The following is a 20317-nucleotide window of genomic DNA, read 5'->3' as shown; positions in this document are numbered from 1 at the left end:
TTTAATGCACAGCAGGGCAGAGAATCTCCACTCTAGAGCTTGGAGAAGACTTAGTTTTTCGGACTGTGTTCTGTGGCCCCTCAGCAACAGCATCACTTAGAAATGCAGACTGTCAGTCCCGCCCCAGATCTGTAGGGTGGGCACCAGCACTTGAGATTTGTATGTGCATGAAAGCTTGAAAGATAGTGAACTGTACCTCATTTGTCCTTGTAGCAAATATTTATGAGTATCTGGCTGTGGGCCAGACTGTGCTAGGTGGATTGGGAGTGGGGCTGTTTACTTTTTTTGTCTGCTGTCTTGTTTGTAATTGTTGCTCCAATTTAAAAAAAAAAACAAAACAAAAACCCTGTTCTTTTGTGAATGTGACATTTGTTGTCTGTTCCTGATGAAGGGAGGGACCAAAGTGCTCATTGGTCTTCTTGCCTTAGCTTTGTATGGTGACCTGGTTGGGCCATTTGTTGTATCTATCTTAGCCTGGTCAGAGTCTCCAGAGAAGACACTGTCTCCTGTCAGAGGGTGTTGGCTTCAGGTTCCCAGAGCAGGTAGAGAAAGGAACTGGGATCTTGGCATTTACGCTGTGTGCTTTCCTTGTCTGGGATGTGACACCTTGTTGTCAACCATGCCTCATGGGTCACTGTACAGAGGCCTTCAACTTCTCTTTTTAGGGAAGTAGAAAGACCTTTGCTGGGTAGTGGAGGGGCAGGCCAGCTGGTGGCTTGTGTTGGTGTTAGGTGAGGGGTCTTATCATTTCTGTATTTTAGCTACTTGTCTGTATTCTAGCATTTTTACCATTCCTTTCCTCCCTGTCACCTCTTCTTCCAAATGGATCTGGGGCTGAGTACCTAGGCCTTGGGTAGATTTGTAGGGTCAGCCATTCCCTCTCACTTTGGGACCTGTGATTCTCTCAGATCTGTTCTCAGTTGTCACTGGCCTCTGTTTTTCAGTTTCCAAAGTTTGTTTTATGGTGTCTCCTCTACTACTCTCCCCAGCCATAGGAAATTATGCCATTCATAAAAAAACAAAAACAACCACCAAAACTCCTCTTTAAACTGTAATTCTGGTGCAGTTTCAGGAAGGAGTAAAATTATCTGCATACATGCAGTCATTCTTTTCCTGGAACCTCTGCCCCCTCTTTAAACTCACTGACAGAATCCATGAATCATTCAACATCAGTGACCAATGCCGCGTGCATTTAACAAGCCTGAGAGGGTGGGACATATGACTTCAGCTCTGCCCACTCTCAAGCCAAACAGTTTCATGTGCAGTGGTGTATGGGTTGAATTCTGACTTCAGTTTTATTCCCTGAGTCATCCTGGTCATTTTAGAGCCTCAGTTTCCTCAACTGTAATGAGAGGGGGAGTAGTCTAGGATAGTGAGGGAGATTTTTAAATCAGTCAGATGAAGCTCTTAGTCAAGAGCTGTGCATAGTATCTTTATGAGGACCCAGCCTGTGATTTGTCTTCCTTTCAGTTCCCCCAGATACCCTAGCACAGGATGAGCACACAGGAGGAATTTGAGAGTGATTGATGGGGAAGGGTGACAGGTTTGGCTTGGTCCCTACCTTTAGCAGCTGTGCCTCCTGGGAATCCCAGCTGAGGACCCCAGATAGATCTGACAATATTGGCTTCTTCCTGTCTCTGTCCCTATATGCTGTGTCTCCAAATGAGGCATGGTTCCCTCTTCGGACCCCTCAACTTCACCAGTTCCCAACTTTGGCAGGTCTACCTCACTGTGGTGAAAAATCCACCAGCACTCTGAGTGAGCATTTGCTTTCCCCCACCACCTGGGTATCCATTCCTGACCACAGCTTCCTTGTGCTGTGGACCAGACAGACCCTTCCCCTTTCAGTCACAGTTCAAATGGTCAAATTCATTATTGGTCAAATGGGCAGGCGGGATCCAGTGGGATTTAAGATGTTTATCTAGAAGTCCTTGACATTTCTTCTTCTAAGCTCTGCTGGGCCTGCTAGCCTACACTGGCTCACATGGTCCCAGTTCCTGGGGTTTCGTGTAGACATAGTCCAAAGGGAATGAGCAGTGGTGTTGTAGAGTACTTGTTCTATAGTGCACAGCTTTGGTGGTTCTTACCATTATTCCTTTCCTCACCCCACCTCCAGGCCCTGACAATAGGCCTCTTCAGCTCTGAGCTCTTGCTTAGGGAGTGGGGGTGGGGTGAGTCCTGAGCAGACAGTGGGCAGAGTGACCAGATGGGTGGCCTCTGCCCAGCCCTGGAAGAGCTCTGGCAGTAGCTGGCTCCTGGAACCCAGACTACATCCTCCCTTCCCTGGAACCATTCCTGGACTCTGGTGTCATGACAGTGTCTAAGCAGGATGATGGGTGAGAGGTAGCTCTCTGTAACTCAGAATCCCACTCCTGGCACTGGGTGTAAATGGGCACAAGACCCAGACAGCATCAGGAATTTGTCCATTGTCACATGCTGCTGGGGTCTGTGTGTATGGGGGATCGGAGGCAGGAGCATGTTAAGGCTCTCAGTGTCCTGTCTCTGGATGGAACGGTTGGCATGCTCTTCAGTATGTCGATTTTGATACACATAGGCAGTTCAGTGCAGGCTGTGCCCTGATGTTCAGTCAGGTCCTTTTCCTTCCTCTTGAAATTGTCCTCCCTGCTCCACTAGAGTTGAAGGAGATGAAGTGTAGGAGTGCCTCTGTGTCCAATGTGTTGGCTCCCACTTCTGTGTCCTGCCTTTCCACGGAGGCACTCCCATTTCCCTCCTCCCTGTTGGTGAGGCTGGAAAGCTTGACAGACCCAGACTTCCATCCCTTTAACCCTTTGGTGTCCTGTCCCAAGTCCCCCTCCTCTGTAGTCTGATGAGAAGGTTCTTTTGTGATGGTGGGGTCTGGCCTCTCCCTCTGCCTGAGTTGTCCTTGGATCTGAAATGGCTTTGTGGCAGCAAAGTACTGGGTCTGGGACAGGAGTGTTGTAATGAGAGTGACAGCCTCTCTTCCTATGAAGGACCTGTCTTCTCTGGATTAGAACTAATGGGAGGGGCAAGGACAATCAGGCTTGTTCCTGATATCTACTGGGCAGTCATGCAGTGGCATCTCATGGGAAGAGGCAGGTCACTTTTCTCCACTGTCCATCACAAAGGCTGAGGTCCTTTTCAGCAGACTCTTGACCAGGTCCCTTGCCAGGTTCTAGTTACTTTGCAATGCACAAACCACAGTAGAGGTGTCTGCAAATGGCTCCTTCAATAGAATTATGTACTAATGCAGGGATACAGGAGTAGCAGTCCTGTGAGGATTAGTCCTGATGGATAATTTAAAAAATACTTTTGGTTGCTTTCCATGTGTACTGTTGTATGTTTTTATGCTACACCTGTTTATAAGAATTCCTTGTAATGAAACAACATGGAGCTTGGTGCAAACAACCATTTGGGGCTAGAAAATGAGAATTTATAGAAGAGATGCATTTTTTGATTAGGGTGTTTTTTGCAGCACTGGGCTTGAACTCTGGGCCTTTAGCTTGCTAGGCAGGCACTTTACCACTTGAGCGATCTTTCAGCCTTTTTCATTTTTATTTTTTATTTTTTTTTGATATTAGAGTTTGAATTCAGCCTACACTTTGAGCCACTCCACCATCCCTTTTTTGAATTAGATATTTTTGAGATAGGGTCTCAAACTGTTTGCTCAGGCTGGCTTCGAACCACAATCCTCCTGATCTCTACCTCCTGAGTAGCTAGGATTACAGGCATGAGCCACTGGCGCCTGGCTTGATTAGGGTCTTGAAGGGCATGTAGGAGTTTGTTTTGTAGGCAGAGAGATGGATTATCACAAAGACTAGCTCAGAGACATTAAATTTAAAGGACAGGGTGTGTCTAGGGAAGGTCTGACTTTTGACTTGGCTTGGACATAGAGCATTTGAAAGGAATGGTAAGAGTTGGAAGATGGAGAAATAGTCAAGAAGTAGATCCTCAAGAGCCTTGTGTGCCAGCAGGGGTTTGACTCAGTGAGGAGTTACTGAAGCATACAAATGGGAGGGACCTCAAGTCTGTGCTTAGATGATAATGATAGGCCAGCGTGTGCCAGGTGCTATGCTGAGTGTGCTAGTCATTATCTCATTGACTTTTCATAATAGCTCTGTGAAGAAGATTCTGTTTATCCCCATTTTGCAGGTGAGGAAATTGAGGCTTAGAGGTTGATGTGCCCAAATGCCCGACTAGAACATGATGGAGCTAAAATTAAAGCCCAGGTCTGTCTAATTTCTGATCCTGATGGTATTGGTGGGAGGAGTGCTGAGGAGTTTGAAGCAAGTGATTGGTGATGGACTTGGTAGAGGAGTTAGGCGAAGAGCAAGAGTCATGGTTGGGGGTATGCTTGTGGTTTCTGGCCTGACTTGGCTTGTGATGTCTGTAGGCCAGATACAGGAGCAAAGGTTAGCAGAGTTGAAGGGAGTGGTGATGAGCTCTGTCTTGACATGCAGGTTATGGTGCCTATGCAGCCTCCTGGTGGAGCTGCCTTGTAAATGTCTGAAATGTGAGTCAAGAGCTGCAGGAGCTCAGGAATGAAGATAGCACGGGGTGGAAATAGCAGCTCTGGGAGGAGAGGAGGTTACCCATGGGGAGTGGAGCATCCTTTGAGCAGAGAAAGAAGGGCGAGGTCAAAAGTCCTAGGAAATACCAACAGTTAAGGAGGAGGATAAAGAAGCTTCAGGGCTGGCCTTGACCTTGTGGGCCCAGCACCACTGGCAAACACAGCTCAGCCTTGGCTGCCTTCAGGACTTCAGCTGGCAGTCTCCCCTGGGAGGGAGTGGGCCCTGTGTCTTGGAGATGTAGAGGTTGTGGACAGCCATGGTGTATCTGAATCACTCCTTTTCTTTTTGTTGGATGCTGGCCAGCCTCCTCCTCAGATCAATGTGAAGTCAGATCAGGCTGACCTGAAGGTATCAGGTTCCTTTTGGGATGAGGTCCTGAGGGGAACCAGCCTGATCTTGTCCAGAGCTAGAGCCGTACATACAGAGAGGTGAGTTGATCCCCGTGGGGCTGATGAGGAGGCAGGATTCCTCGGGCTGGGGGAGGAGCTTTAAGCGCTCCTCTCTTCCCCAATATGTTGTTACCCTTCCAGGGCTTAGAGTGGAGGGAGGACAAAGTGGAAAGGGCCAGCTTGGAGGTAGAATTAGCATGTATTCCCAAGAAAATAGTAGATTGTTTTGGAAAAATCTTGCTGGAAATTGCATGTCGTGTCTCAGTGTGGATTTGTCACTTTACCAATGCTATTGGAGAGCCTAGGGAGAGGGGAGTGGACAGCAGAGGCAGGCTGCCCTAAGTCACTCCTGGCTCCCTTTAGCTAATGGTGTGGGGGGAGATAATGGGGCAGGTAAAGACCAGAGGTGTGTACATGTAGGGTGAATTTCCCAAATCCCAGAGGTAGTTTGGGTCCTGTGCATGTCACAACAGTATGGTTTTGGGAGATGGGATTTCTGGGGGGATGAGGCAGAGAGAAAGCTGGAAGGAGGAATGGTTTGGATCTGACCCTTCATTCCAACCACAGCAAGAAGGGGTAGGCCTGGCATTTTCACCCTTGTTTTTTTGCCCAGCCAACTGAGTTGAGATTCTTTCAGCTGCTGCAAAAACTAGTTTCTGCAGTTGCTGTAGTAAGATGCCAAGGAGCTCCTGCATAGAATAAAACCAGGTGTCCTTGACCTGCTGTCTGGCAGAGTCCTCCTTTACCTTAGTGTTTGAAAATGAAGAAGGGGCTATGTAAGGAGCGCACGCTCAATGAGAACGGACCAGAGCCCTTTTGGGTCTCTGCGTCAGCCTTGAGGCCGAGTGGGAAGGGGGTATTTCAGCATCTCTCCTTCCTCTGCTCCAGCCCAGAGACAGGGAGGGCACCGTGAGCTCAGCCCTAAATACCTAGTAGGAGCGAGTCAGTGGATGCTTTAGATGCCATTAAAATGAGAGGGTGTGTGCGTTGCACCTTGGAGCCCGGGGCTGGAGGGAGAGGAGGAGCCTCTGCAGCCTTCGCTGGCTGGCTCTAGCCTCACTCCAGGGCTGGAGGAGGCACATCTTTGTTGAAAAGTTGCACCTTCTGCTGTGTGTGGGCTCCAGTCACTCCCCTAAAGTCACTAAAGCCAGTCCCATTAACACTGGCCTGCTGTACTCCCAGCACGCTGTGCTGTCCTAAGGGAAGGGAGAGGTCAAGGCCAGCTGAGAGGTAAGGGTTTGCTGGGGTGGGGCGGGGGTGGGCCAATGGGCGGGCTAGGCTGTCGCCTGGCAGCTGAAGGAGGCGTGGCTTCCACAGCTGCGTGAGGAGTGGGTTAGGGAGGCGCCTGCCGGGAGTGGTGCTAGCTAGCCCTGCAGATGGCACCTGGCATTCTTGGAGCTGGGAAGAAGCTGGGGCAGGTGGAGAAAAAGGTTTTAGGCCTGGAGACTTCTGAAGTCCAGTTGGGACTGAGGCTTCTCGTCTGTGGCTTCTTAGATGGACCCCCCCCTGTGGAATACGGTGGCTTAATTGGTGGGTCTGGAGCGTGAGTCCTGAAGCTGCCAAGGTTAATCTAAGAGGGGCAGTGCATCCGTGGTCAGGGTGGGGAGAGCCTCCGCCCTGGCTCTGAGGGTCACCGCTGGCTGGCTTGGTGGCTGGTGGGAACAGTGTACAGAGGGTGAACGAAGGCGGGGATGAGGTTGGGGGAGGGGACGACCGCAGGCCCAATGATAGCAGAGGCAGCGACCACTTGGCCGGTGGTGGACCTGAGGTTGTGGGGTGGGGGTGCATGGACTGGCGCCTCCCCCATGCCTGCTGTGCAGAGGCGCGGCGCGTTAGCAGCCCCTGCGCTTGTGGAGGATGCTCCAGGCCCGGCCCTCTTGGACGCAGGGCAGTGACGCTGCCCGTGCTGCTGGAGGGGCGGGGGTTACGTGCAGGCACTGCTTCCCTCCCTGTACAAACGCCCGGACTTTAGGCCCCATGGGGGAGAGATCTGCTTACCAGCGCCTGGCTGGGGGCGAGGAGGGACAGAAGGTAATGGGAATAGGTAGGGAATAGCCAGGTACCTAGGTCCAGGTCTCATTATCTGCCCATGAGCGGTGGGCCCAGCCTGCCCTCAGCAGCAGCCTCCTAGTTGTGAAAGGGATCTGTGCTTCTGGGCTCTAGGACAGATTTTTGGGGACTAGGAGGCTGGGTGCAGAGTGGTGTGTTTGTGGGGGCGCGATGCGGGTGTGGATGATGGTGAATTATTGATGCTGGCATCTGCCCCACTGTGCATGGGTCCCCTGGGACTCAAATAAGCTGCCCTTTGGGCTTTCTAGATTGCTCTCTAGGAACCTAAGAAACATTACTAGGATTTGGGTTCCGACTTTTATGGGAACTGAGTCTTGGACATTCTCATTTACTGGTCTACTGAATATGCATATCAAGCCAAATGTCCCTTTTGGCTTTGAAAAATATGGTCACCTTATTTATGGGGCTGCCTCTCTTCCCTTTAGAAATCAAGCACTTTCTATCCTAACCGGCAGAGGGCAGTAGCTGACAGGAGAAAGGGAATTTACTGAGGAGTTCTGAGGCAGAAAGGTCAGGGTTATTTCCCAGGGCTTCAAGGAAGGGGTCCATCTAGGAACTGAGTTGGCTCTGACCCACTCAGTGTAGGTTTCTTCTCTTCATAGCCTCCCACAACTGAATTTTTGGGCAAGCTGCTAGGGTTTGTTCTTACTAGAAATTCAAGGGAATGGTCAGTGTATTTGGGGCATGTCTTTCTGGGGTAGAATTTTTAAACCTGGTAATTCTAATCAGCTTCACCTTGCAGTAGAGGCTTAACCTTGCTTAAGTTATCTCTTAACCCTGGGTTAGGTCCCTGGCTCTGTTTCCAGTGGTGACATGGAGAAAGGGTAGGCTGTAGGCTTCTCTGATCTGAGGGTGTGGTCAGCCAACCTGTGGGGGAAAAGTCAGCACCTTTGTAGCTTCTTTAACCTGACTGTGTCGTGTCCATTAGGTCTGACTCAGCCTTCAGACTGGTTATTCACTCAGACTGAAGGGAGGCTGCACCTGACTGTCTCCACAAGCTTTGTGTGGTAGATGACGGCAATGAGGAGGGACTGATTGTTGGGGAAAACCACCCACTCTTCCCAGGTCAGACTAGGAAAAAATGGCTGTCTCTCAGGCAGGGATGTCAAGGACTGGAAGAGACTTTGGAAAAAACCTGTGATGCTGACTCCCCAAAACTCTCAACTCCAGCTGCCTAGTCCATGAACCAGCTGGGGCTTTCTGCACTGGTGGCCAGCTGCATAGAGACAAGAGAGCAGTGTACAAGAAACAGGGGCTCCTTAGGCATAGCCAGGAGGGCTGGGGAACAGGAGAGAACTTCCTGCAGCTGTCAGGTGTGTCTAGGGGCCATGTGAGGAGGGTGTAAGAGCAGCTGGTGCCCTTTGAGGAGGGGCACCACAGGGACCATTTGTTAGCTCTAGGAATGTGGGGGGCCTGTGGGGGCTTGATGGAGTGTCTCCAGTCCCCTTAAGCTGAGGCTGTTCTCAGGATGGGGGTGGGGGATGGGAAGCAATGTTACACGAGACATTCTGCAGCCTGAGATCCTACAGCTTTGGGGTAGGGGCATTCCACCACAGGTGTTGGGGCCCATTTGTTTGTTTTGAGGGGGTTTGGACCTTTGCCAGCTAGTCTGGGGAATAGGCACCCTAGATGTATGGACACCACACAAGGCAATCCCAGGGGAGGAGGTAGAGATCCTTACCCCCTACCCCACCCCTGCTCTTGGCTGGACTGCCCCACTCTGGCAGGCCGCCGGCCTCCTATTTCCGTCGGGCACCAGGGTAACAGGGCCACATTAGGGTCTGAGCCAGGAGACGCCCAGCCAAGGCTGGGACTTGAGGTGGGGGAGGGTCTCTGAAGGATCTGTCTGCAGGGTCCAGAAAAGACTCTCTGGGGTCAAAGCCCCCAATCCAAGGCCATATTCTAGCCCCTGTAGCCCCAGACAAGCCTATATGGGGGCCTATAACCCCTTTGTGTCTGTCCTGTTGGATTCACAGCCCCCACCCTGAAATCCCAGGGGTTGTCTGCAACTGTGAGGACACTGTAGTGGAAGCCAGAGACAGGGGGCCTTGTGTATGGGGAGGCAGGGGGGCCAGTGAGGGTGGCTGGGAGGAAGAGTCCCCCCCCATTCCTGCTGTCCTCTTGGCAGTGATTCAGAAAGGTCCTTTTTCAGCCAGTGTCAGAGCTGCTCAGCTGGGGAGGGAGGGAAGAAGGGAGGGCTGGCCGGCAAGCAGTCCAGTCGGGTTGGGGAGTCTAGGAGTAGGACTTGAGCTGTGACCACTGTACTGGAGAGAAGACAGAGAACAGGACTCAGAACCCAGGCTGCAGCCAGCTGTGGAAACCTAGCCGACCTTGCAGCAAAGCAAAGGGGGCCAGCCCATACTTGCCCTATTTCCCGCACCATTGTGGGATTTGGGGGACTCCTGGGACAGACCCCTGGCCGACTTCCTTTCTGAGCAGAGCAGAAAACTTGGGAGCTAAGGCCCTTGCTTGCCACTTTCTAGGCCATAGCCCCAGTGACCTGCTCAGGGGGCTTGTTTCTGTGGAGATGCCGGCAGCCCATCGGTTCCCTGGCCTTGAGCTCTCCTTTCCTCTCCTGGCCAGGCTGCGGCGACGTCTGTACACAGTGAGTGTGGGGCTGGGGGTAGGAGTCAGCCCAGCTGGGCACTGGGTCAGCTCCTCAGCATCAGCACTTTACTGAGGGGCAGAGAACAGACCTGTACTGAAGGACACCTTCCTTGGCTGGGGGATCTGGGCTGAGTGACCTTTCTTTTTTCAGCTGCTGCATTCCTCCTTGAATGTATGTGTATTAAAAAGTGTGTGCAGGAGCCAGGTCAAGAGTGTTGCCAGCCACAGGGCCACACATGTTAGACATAGGTGTACATACTCCATGCTGTGCTGGGGGCCTAACACAGGTAGAAGTGAAGACTGTGCCGGGGGAAGCTGCAACAGTGCTCTGTACTTCACAGACAAGGAAACTCAGGCTGGAGGGGGAGGTGACCTGCTCACAGGGTGACCCTGGGCAGTAGATACAGACTGGGACCCTGACTCCTTTCGCCTCGCTGGGATCTCAGTGTTCTTCCCAATCTTCCCACACATACCCTGAGCAGAGAGGTTTGTTAGCTGGTGTTTGGGGGAAGGGAACAGGCTGGGCTGTGCTTTCTAAGGGGAGGGGCGGCCTCTCTGGGTTTTCCCCAGCCCTGACCATCCAGGGGCATGGCTTTGATCTGTGTTTGGAGCCCAGACAAGGGTGGGAATGGGGAGTCTGGAACCCTGAAACTTGAGTGGTGGGATGGGGAGAGGACCTACAGACTGCTTGCACTGGCAAGGGTTCCTATCTTGAAGCAGAACCATGCAATGATGGGATCACTGTGCACCAGGGACAAGGCAGCAATAGTGGATATGCTGGCTGGTTCTGCCTAGGCCAGGCTATGGGAGGAACTGCTAGGCCATTGGTTTTTCACACCTTCAGACTTTATTCTGGAAAGCTGGGGTGCCCCATCCCCTTTAACCCCTTGCCCTTTGTTTACCAACAGATGATTTTGTTGAGGATACATGAGTTAATACAGAAAATGTTTACAAGTGGCATAGAATTAACTACAGTTTTGAAGTGTTAGATGTTATTTATATTGTTACCTTTCACAAATGAAATTAATAGAAATATGACATTAAATGTGTAAAGTCAAACAGTCACCATAATGTCAGCTATAATGTATTGGAGAAATAAAAGGATAGTGTGTAACATTTTATGTATTTTAATGTGTCACTACACAGGGTAACATAAGTAGTGAGATGCTAAAATCTTAGGTACTAGAGCCACCATGAAGGTACCATCTGCAAGTGCCAACTGAGGGACATTTTAAAATAAGGGTGGGTTGCCTTCACTGACATTTTTCCAAACAGTGGTCTTTTGCTATGTTCTGAATAAAGCAAAGTCCATTTTCCCTCAGTTTACACAGTAGTTCCATTCCAGGAAGATTCAGTTCATATTAAAACTACAGAGGTGCCGGGCACTTGTGACTCAGCCTGTAATCCTAGCTTTTCAAGAGGCAGAGATCAGGAGGATCGTGATTTGAAGCCATCCTAGGCAAACAGTTTGCGAGACCCTATCTTGAAAAAACTCATCACAAAAAAAAAGGAGAGGGGGCTGGTGGAGTGGTTTAAGGTGTAGGCCCTGAGTTCAAACTCCAGTACCGTAAAAACAAACTGCAAAAATATTTTCTTTTTTTGGTAGCACTAGGGTTTGAACTCAGGGCCTCACACTTGCTAGGCAGGCGCTCTACCCCTCAAGCGACTCCACCAGTCCCTTAAGTATTTTCTTCATATTTAAAATGAAATTCAAGTCAAGTTTTTCACCTGCATAAACTAAGCTGTGTGGGATTTGGGGTAGTGTTTGAGACTGTCATGTGCATTGCAGAATAACTCATGTTCTTGTTCCCCAACCATCCATTAAATGTCACTGCTGTCCTCCCAAACATTGTGACAACCAAAAATATTCCCTAGAGGCAAGGATAGGCAGCCCTCATGAAAACTATCCAAATAAAGGGTTACAACTTAAAAGTTTGGAAACCACCCCCGCAGACCCAGCTGCCTGGCCTGGTCTCCTTGGTGGAAGAGCCAGGGTTTGAACTGATGGTTCTCATTCCCATTTTTCACTCTTTGTACTGCCCTAGCTGCCTGGGAAAGTCTGAGCTCCTGGCACTCTGTTGACAGTCTTGCTGGGAAGTTTGGGAGCCGGAAGCTCATGCTGGGCCTGGGCCGTGTGTGCCTGTTCCTCTCAGTGCATCTTACCGTGTTCAGAGCTCAGGATGAGGACACCTAGGTTAGGGATGGGGTGCTTGTACCATCACTGGACAGCTGGTCTAGCCAAACCCTTGGCTGTGAGATGTCTTACTTGGACAGGAATGGGTTTGGTGTCTGGTGGGTCAGGCTGTTTAGCTGTGAAGGTGCCACTGGCCTCTTTCTCTGGACCCATGAGAGTGTGAGCCAGAGGTCAGTCACTAGTACTCATTGGCTGGTTGTGGCCTGAAAATATATTTTATTTTGCCAGCATTGTGTGTGTGTATGTGTATGTGCATTTCAAACTTGAACTAGTTTTTTTTTTTTTTTTCATTTTTCTTTTATTATTCATATGTGCATACAAGGCTTGGTTCATTTCTCCCCTCTGCCCCAACCCCCTCCCTTACCACCCACTCCGCCCCCTCCCTCTCCCCCCCCCAATACCCAGCAGAAACTATTTTGCCCTTATTTCTAATTTTGTTGTAGAGAGAGTATAAGCAATAATAGGAAGGAACAAGGGTTTTTGCTGGTTGAGATAAGGATAGCTATACAGGGCATTGACTCACATTGATTTCCTGTGCGTGGGTGTTACCTTCTAGGTTAATTCTTTTTGATCTAACCTTTTCTGTAGTACCTGTTCCCTTTTTCCTATTGGCCTCAGTTGCTTTAAGGTATCTGCTTTAGTTTCTCTGCGTTAAGGGCAACAAATGCTAGCTAGTTTTTTAGGTGTCTTACCTATCCTCATCCCTCCCTGTGTGCTCTCGCTTTTATCATGTGCTCATAGTCCAATCCCCTTGTTGTGTTTGCCCTTGATCTAATGTCCACATATGTGGGAGAACATACGATTTTTGGTTTTTTGAGCCAGGCTAACCTCACTCAGAATGATGTTCTCCAATTCCATCCATTTACCAGCGAATGATAACATTTCGTTCTTCTTCATGGCTGCATAAAATTCCATTGTGTATAGATACCACATTTTCTTTTTTTTTTTTTTTTCTTTTATTATTCATATGTGCATACAAGGCTTGGTTTATTTCTCCCCCCTGCCCCCACCCCCTCCCTTACCACCCACTCCACCCCCTCCCGCTCCCCCCCTCAATACCCAGCAGAAACTATTTTGCCCTTATCTCTAATTTTGTTGTAGAGAGAGTATAGGCAATAATAGGAAGGAACAAGGGGTTTTGCTGGTTGAGATAAGGATAGCTATACAGGGCATTGACTCACATTGATTTCCTGTGCATGGGTGTTACCTTCTAGGTTAATTCTTTTTAATCTAACCTTTTCTCTAGTTCCTGGTCCTCTTTTCCTATTGGCCTCAGTTGCTTTAAGGTATCTGCTTTAGTTTCTCTGCATTAAGGGCAACAAATGCTAGCTAGTTTTTTAGGTGTCTTACCTATCCTCACCCCTCCCTTGTGTGCTCTCGCTTTTATCATGTACTCATAGTCCAATCCCCTTGTTGTGTTTGCCCTTGATCTAATGTCCACATATGAGGGAGAACATACGATTTTTGGTCTTTTGAGCCAGGCTAACCTCACTCAGAATGATGTTCTCCAATTCCATCCATTTACCAGCGAATGATAACATTTCGTTCTTCTTCATGGCTGCATAAAATTCCATTGTGTATAGATACCACATTTTCTTAATCCATTCGTCAGTAGTGGGGCATCTTGGCTGTTTCCATAACTTGGCTATTGTGAATAGTGCCGCAATAAACATGGATGTGCAGGTGCCTCTGGAGTAACAGTCTTTTGGGTATATCCCCAAGAGTGGTATTGCTGGATCAAATGGTAGATCGATGTCCAGCTTTTTAAGTAGCCTCCAAATTGTTTTCCAGAGTGGTTGTACTAGTCTACATTCCCACCAACAGTGTAAGAGGGTTCCTTTTTCCCCGCATCCTCGCCAACACCTGTTGTTGGTGGTGTTGCTGATGATGGCTATTCTAACAGGGGTGAGGTGGAATCTTAGTGTGGTTTTAATTTGCATTTCCTTTATTGCTAGAGATGGTGAGCATTTTTTCATGTGTTTTCTGGCCATTTGAATTTCTTTTGAGAAAGTTCTGTTTAGTTCACGTGCCCATTTCTTTATTGGTTCATTAGTTTTGGGAGAATTTAGTTTTTTGAGTTCCCTGTATATTCTGGTTATCAGTCCTTTGTCTGATGTATAGTTGGCAAATATTTTCTCCCACTCTGTGGGTGTTCTCTTCGGTTTAGAGACCATTTCTTTTGATGAACAGAAGCTTTTTAGTTTTATGAGGTCCCATTTATCTATGCTATCTCTTAGTTGCTGTGCTGCTGGGATTTCATTGAGAAAGTTCTTACCTATACCTACTAACTCCAGAGTATTTCCTACTCTTTCTTGTATCAACTTAAGAGTTTGGGGTCTGATATTAAGATCCTTGATCCATTTTGAGTTAATCTTGGTATAGGGTGATATACATGGATCTAGTTTCAGTTTTTTGCAGACTGCTAACCAGTTTTCCCAGCAGTTTTTGTTGAAGAGGCTGCTATTTCTCCATCGTATATTTTTAGCTCCTTTGTCAAAGATAAGTTGCTTATAGTTGTGTGGCTTCATATCTGGATCCTCTATTCTGTTCCACTGGTCTTCATGTCTGTTTTTGTGCCAGTACCATGCTGTTTTTATTGTTATTGCTTTGTAATATAGTTTGAAGTCAGGTATTGTGATACCTCCTGCATTGTTCTTTTGACTGAGTATTGCCTTGGCTATTCGTGGCCTCTTGTGTTTCCATATAAATTTCACAGTAGATTTTTCAATCTCTTTAATGAATGTCATTGGAATTTTGATGGGAATTGCATTAAACATGTAGATTACTTTGGGGAGTATCGACATTTTTACTATGTTGATTCTACCAATCCATGAGCATGGGAGATCTCTCCACTTTCTATAGTCTTCCTCAATCTCTTTCTTCAGAAGTGTATAGTTTTCCTTGTAGAGGTCTTTCACATCTTTTGTTAGGTTTACACCTAGGTATTTGATTTTTTTTTTGAGGCTATTGTAAATGGAATTGTTTTCATACATTCTTTTTCTGTCAAACTTGAACTAGTTGACATCATCAGGAGAAAGACACAATGTTAAGTGAAAATGAAAAGCAGAGCATTATGGGTAATTTGTGAATATATGTGAGTGGGAAAAACAAAATCCCAAAGGGTACATAAAAGGCATTAGCAGCTGGCTTTGGGAATGGCTGTGCAGTAGGGAGGAAATGAGACTGTGTCTTTTGAATATTTTACCATGTGCGTATATGGCCTTTTAAAAAAAAAGGAAAGATTTCACAAGAATTCAGATATCTTTTTTTTTTTTTTTGACAAGAATTCAGATACCTGGTGTGGAAAAAATGGCAAGCTTTGACAACATTGAGCCATAGTCTCTTGTGGCACCATTGACAGGAGCTTTATCCCCCTTGACTGGAGTGTCTGAAGGTCCACTTGGGTTCATACCCCTCCACTTATAACCCTGTAGGTACCTGGGAGTGGCCCAAGGACAGACCTTTGGATTGGTGGGAAAGGCTCTGTTGATGTGGCAACGTAATCAGAGGAGAAACCAAACGACACTCGGAGGAGTAGAGAACTGAGATTTTATTTTTACGCCAGCGGGCTCAGATGTGTACCTGTGTCTGAGCCCTGAACAAAGGATTCACAAGATATTTAAAAGGTAGTGCAGGGCATCAGGTTACAAAGATGTACTCAGGTTATGGTGTCCTAATCAGTGAGTTAGATTGTTTAGGTTAATTGAGCTGGCAGTGAGCTAGGGACCTAATGTTGTTTAGATAAGGCCAGCAGGGGAGGCCTGCTTTGGAAAGTTTATTTAGAAGTAGAGACAAAGAAAGGCAGGATGGGTGCTTATCTCTGCATGGTGCCTTTCATCTTGGTCCTGAACTTTTGCATGGCTCTCTCACAGTTCTGTCCGAGGTTACAGCTTTTAGTTGACAGTTTACTGTGTTTTATGGCCCTGTTTCAAGGCTATCTTCCTCTTCACTGTGAGGTCAGGTACTGGAAGGAACTCCATTTAGATCTTTCTGTGAGGTCTGTTGGAGCTAGGAGCCCATGGATGGGTCTTGGGGGCATTGCAATCCCCCAAGTTTTAAATAAAAAATTTAGGGGTGAGAGTATGTATATTTTCCTGATGAGATAATTGATCATTTTAAAAGGCTTTGTGACCCATGGAGACTTCAAGAATATTCATTCATAGATTTTGAGAGTAAGATCCTGACTCCTGACTCCTCTGGAGCCAAGGCTATGTCTCAGCTGTCTTAATTCTACCCTTGTTTCTGGCAGGAATAGGGGAAATGGGCACAGCTGTTTTGGGGAGCAAGGGGGTATTTTGAGTCCTTGCAGGCATCTGTAGACTATGATGTGGGTGAGCTGAGAGCACTGAGAGGCAGCTCATCCTGCCATCTCCCTGAATCTGTTTGACCCTGAGCCATTCTTCCCTCTCACAGAGGCTGGGGAGCAGCAGCATGCAGCCGGAGGAGGGCACAGGCTGGCTGCTGGAGCTCCTGTCTGAGGTGCAACTACAGCAGTACTTCCTGCGACTCCGTGATGACCTCAATGTTACCCGCCTTTCCCACTTTGAGTATGTTAAGAACGAGGACCTGGAAAAGATTGGCATGGGCCGGCCTGGTAGGTGGAACATTGACAGTCCCCTGACAATTTACCTCTCTGTCTTCAGGATGGCCCAGCACGTGGAAGTATCCCTTCCCTGTGGTTCATGGGTGGCAGCTGAGAACTCTGTCTGCCTGTCTTGGAGTCCCTGGGGTGGGGATGGGGGTGGGAAACAGTAGATGCTGCCCATATGATGCACTGGGACCAATTCGCAGTTATAAAGGTGAATGGGTGTTTGAGGAGAATGCAGTCTTAAAGCTCAGGCTATCCAGGACTAAGTACATCCCTCTTTTTATTTGATCAGATATTTGTGGGGTATAGTTCCTCTATCTCCCCCTTTTTCTAAGTGCAGAATTGAGTCTGTTCTGTTTGTCGTTCTGAACACCAGTGAGGTCAGTGCCTAGAGATCTACAGGGAGAAGGAAAGACAAAAACTCAGATGGTTTGCTAATACACACATTCTCTCTCCCAGTTGAACTCACATCTCTGAATTTATCTTAAAAGTAGTGATTGTCATCTAGAAGTCATGGTGTTCTTTTATAAGACATTAGAAATTTATCAGTGCATTCAACTTAAAATAGCCAGTAGCATAAGAAAATCTTATGGGAAAAAACCTCTCAAAATTGAAAAAATTCTGTCCATTAACTTATTTTTTCTGGACAGTTGGAAGGATAGATGACCACTATTATTGAATTTTGGTGGTTAAACACCTGTATCCAGTAAGAGAACCACTGCCTAGAAATGGAATGCAATTACTGTGTAATTGAATGAAGCTCCTATTTGGTTAGGATTGATTTAGTCAGTGTCATTATGCTGGGCAGTATCTAGTGGTAGGCCCACCCCAGGGAAACCAAGGAAAGGAAGCCTGCTAACTGGACAGCAGCCTCTTTTGTGGGAGGAGGAGAGTAAGCCATCTGATAGCACTGGGTTTTTCTTCCGCCCTTGCAGGCCAGCGGCGGCTGTGGGAGGCTGTGAAGAGAAGGAAGGCCATGTGCAAACGCAAGTCGTGGATGAGCAAGGTGGGTGAGTGAAGTGTGGGGTAACTCCAAGGGCCCCATGCTGCTGGCAGTCCTAGGATCCTTCCCCATTCCCCAGCAGGTATAATCTCATGTTCCTTCACACCTTGTACAGACCGTCCTCCTCCAGGGTCTTATCAGGCAGGGCACTTGTGGAGCTGCAGGGCTAAGTGTCTGTCTCTGTCAGAAACAGACATGTGAGCAGCCTGTGTGCAGTGAAGTCTTTATAGCCCTTCTTGGTGTGCAGGGAACTGGGGCTCATTGACAAGTGTGCCTTCCTTTGAGTTGGGCCAGTGTCCAGCGTGGGGTGATGGGGACTGTCTGGAGTTCTCTGCTTTGCTTCTTCTCCTCCTCCACTCTCTGGTCTCTAGACTTCTCTGGTCATCTGGCCTGGCTGACAACCTTCCCCACAGCCTACCCCCACTCCCTACCACCTTGTCCTAATTTGGGTCTGTGGTGTAGTGAGTCCCTAATCTGACTCAGTGGAACTTTGCCCATTGTCTAGAAGACAATGAGAGAGGAAATGAGCCAGCCAGGGCCTCCCTCCCCACTTCTGACCTCAGGGATAGGGTGGGGGGGTTGGTGAGCAGGGTAGAACAGCTAGACTGGGATTGGACAGTAGTGATTTCCTGGATGCAGCCCGGCAAAGGGGCTGTCTCTTGGGATCCTTGGCCTTTTCTAGGGACACAGTTCTGGCCCCTAGCCCAGGTTTTAGGGAAGGATGAGTGTGTTGAGGCCAGTGAAGACAGGAGAGAGGAACAATGTGGGATTCTATTCTAGATCTACCACTAGCTCACAATAGATCTCTGGGTGGTCAGCGACCCTCTCCAAACTTGAGTCATGTCTTCAGTAAAACAGAGCTGGTGCCATTACCCAGCTCAGTTTGCAGGACTGTAGGAAGAGTCACTCCTGGAGATAATGGCTGTGAAGGGCCTTGTAAGGTGAACATTACTTGCAAACATAAGGAATTTTACTTACTGAAAGGAAGGAAGGAACAGAGGCCAAAAGAGGCCCTCAGGTTGAGATGTCCAGTTACACATACAAATGCTAACTTCTAGGAGGGTAGGAAGAATTTGTAGCCTGACTCTTCCCACTAACTAGCATGCCTGCTCTACTGCTCATGGTCCCCTTCTTATTGTCTCTTGACCTTTGGTCCCCTCTCCAGCTCAAGCCTCAGAGACCCCTTTAGCCTTCTTTCTGAGCCCTCAGCTCCAGGCACCCCTCCAGAAACCCAGCTGTCTTCCCAGGCCTTTCTCCAGCAAGGACTAGCTTCATCTGCACCACATGGACGTGTACACACATATGCACACACTTACGGTTCAACCTCAGACTAAAATTATCCTCTCCCCAGGGCAGGATGAAGGGCAGCCGACTCCCTGGGGAGGGTGGAGACAGACAGCACCAAATGGTTAGCCCAGAGAAGGGGCCAGAGCTAAAAATGGACAGGGAGGTGTTTGTGGAGGGCCCCTCAGGCTCCTGCACCATCTTTGTGGGTTAGGGACAGATTCTGTGCTGGGTAGAGGGTACAGGAAAGGAAGGGAAGGGTGGAGTTGGAGGATGGGGAAGAGACCCAGACCTGGGGGTGGGTGAGTGATTTCTGGAGGACTTTAAGCTATTCTTGTCCCTGAAGCTGAGTAGGGCCACTCCAGCCACAGGTCGTATGCTCATCTGATTGATGATACCCATCTGGAGGCCACTCTGAAACTGTGCATTGCTGGTTGGGGTGGTCTGCCCTCTGGTGATTTGGCAAAACCAGGACCTATTTGAGGCCCAGCCGAGGACCATCAGATCGACCCAGTAGGGTGGGACAGGACCAAGTGACTGACTGGCTCTGGGGCCCTGGGTTCTATCTGGCTCCTGGCTACCTTCAAACAGGTATTCAGTGGAAAGCGGCTGGAGGCTGAGTTCCCCCTTCATCACTCTCAGAGCACCTTCCAGAAGCCCTCATCCACCCTAGGTGGCCCAACAGGTGAGGGGCCCCTGCAGAGCCTCACCTGCCTTATCGGGGAGAAGGACCTGCGCCTCCTGGAGAAGTTGGGAGATGGCTCCTTTGGCGTGGTGCGCAGGGGCGAGTGGGACTCTCCTGCAGGAAAGACGGTGAGCTCTGGGGCCTGAGGGTGGCCATTGGTTGGGAGTGGAAGGGACTCCTCTCCCCACCTCTGGGATGTGAGTGCAGTTGGGGACGGGCTGGAAGGTTGCTCACCCTGTAGTACATGTTCAAGTTTAAGCACATTTGTTTGTTTGTTTGTTTGTTTTTTCAATTGTAAAAATAATTTACTTACTATAAATGTTTATTTGAAAAAAAATCTCCTATAATCCCACTAGTCAAATGTAGCAGAGTTAATACTTCTGCCTTTTCCTCCCTCAGGTGTTTTGTTGGACTTAGCTAAGATACAAATTTTGGATATAACTTTTTAAATCTTACCTTTTCCCTTGGCATCATATTTAAAAAAAATTCCCCGGGGGGATAACATGTATAACTTAAGAGGTATAAGTAAGTAACTTTTTACATATGCATAGACCCGCCTAAGTACTACCCAGATGATGTATGAGCATCCTAGAGGTTCCCTCAAGCACCTGCCACTCAGCCTCCCCTTCCTCCAAGGGAGGCCACTGTTCTGACTTCTAGTGCTATAGTTTAGTCTTTGGCATTATATTTAAATATTTTCCTGTATACCAAAACCACTTTTAATATTCCAGCTTATATAAAAATGTCACTGACTATAACACGTTAGTTATAGTCTATCATCATACTGGTCATCTCTTACTTTTTTTTTTTTTTTTGGGCAGCACTGGAATTTGAACTCAGGGCCTCTCACTTGCTAGGCAGGCACTCTACCACTTGAGCCACTCCACTAGTCCCATCTCTTACTTTATAGTTGCTTTTAAACTGTAAATTTTCTCAGAAAGAGAAGG

General features: G+C 48.3%; 1 protein-coding gene across 31 annotated transcripts in view; it reads left to right on the top strand.

Moving 5' to 3' along the window:
* The window catches only part of Tnk2 (tyrosine kinase non receptor 2), a 48571-nt gene that overhangs the window by 11870 nt on the left and 16384 nt on the right, over nucleotides 1–20317 (top strand). For 7 of the 31 annotated variants that reach the window (XM_074073407.1, XM_020176496.2, XM_020176495.2 and 4 more), the window contains 3 exons: nucleotides 16224–16404; nucleotides 17334–17404; nucleotides 19277–19498. In XM_074073407.1, the coding sequence (XP_073929508.1) occupies nucleotides 16242–16404; nucleotides 17334–17404; nucleotides 19277–19498 (456 nt within the window). In that variant the 5' untranslated portion in view covers nucleotides 16224–16241. Of the gene's footprint in view, nucleotides 1–5062; nucleotides 6170–6265; nucleotides 6504–6734; nucleotides 6971–9196; nucleotides 9615–16223; nucleotides 16405–17333; nucleotides 17409–19276; nucleotides 19499–20317 lie in introns of those variants that run through there. The other 24 variants (XM_020176504.2, XM_020176501.2, XM_020176491.2 and 21 more) reach the window with 18 other exon arrangements.

Source organism: Castor canadensis, chromosome 5 (assembly GCF_047511655.1).
Source record: "Castor canadensis chromosome 5, mCasCan1.hap1v2, whole genome shotgun sequence".
Classification (NCBI taxonomy): Eukaryota; Metazoa; Chordata; class Mammalia; order Rodentia; family Castoridae; genus Castor; species Castor canadensis.
This window is presented reverse-complemented; position numbering and strand designations above follow the sequence as displayed.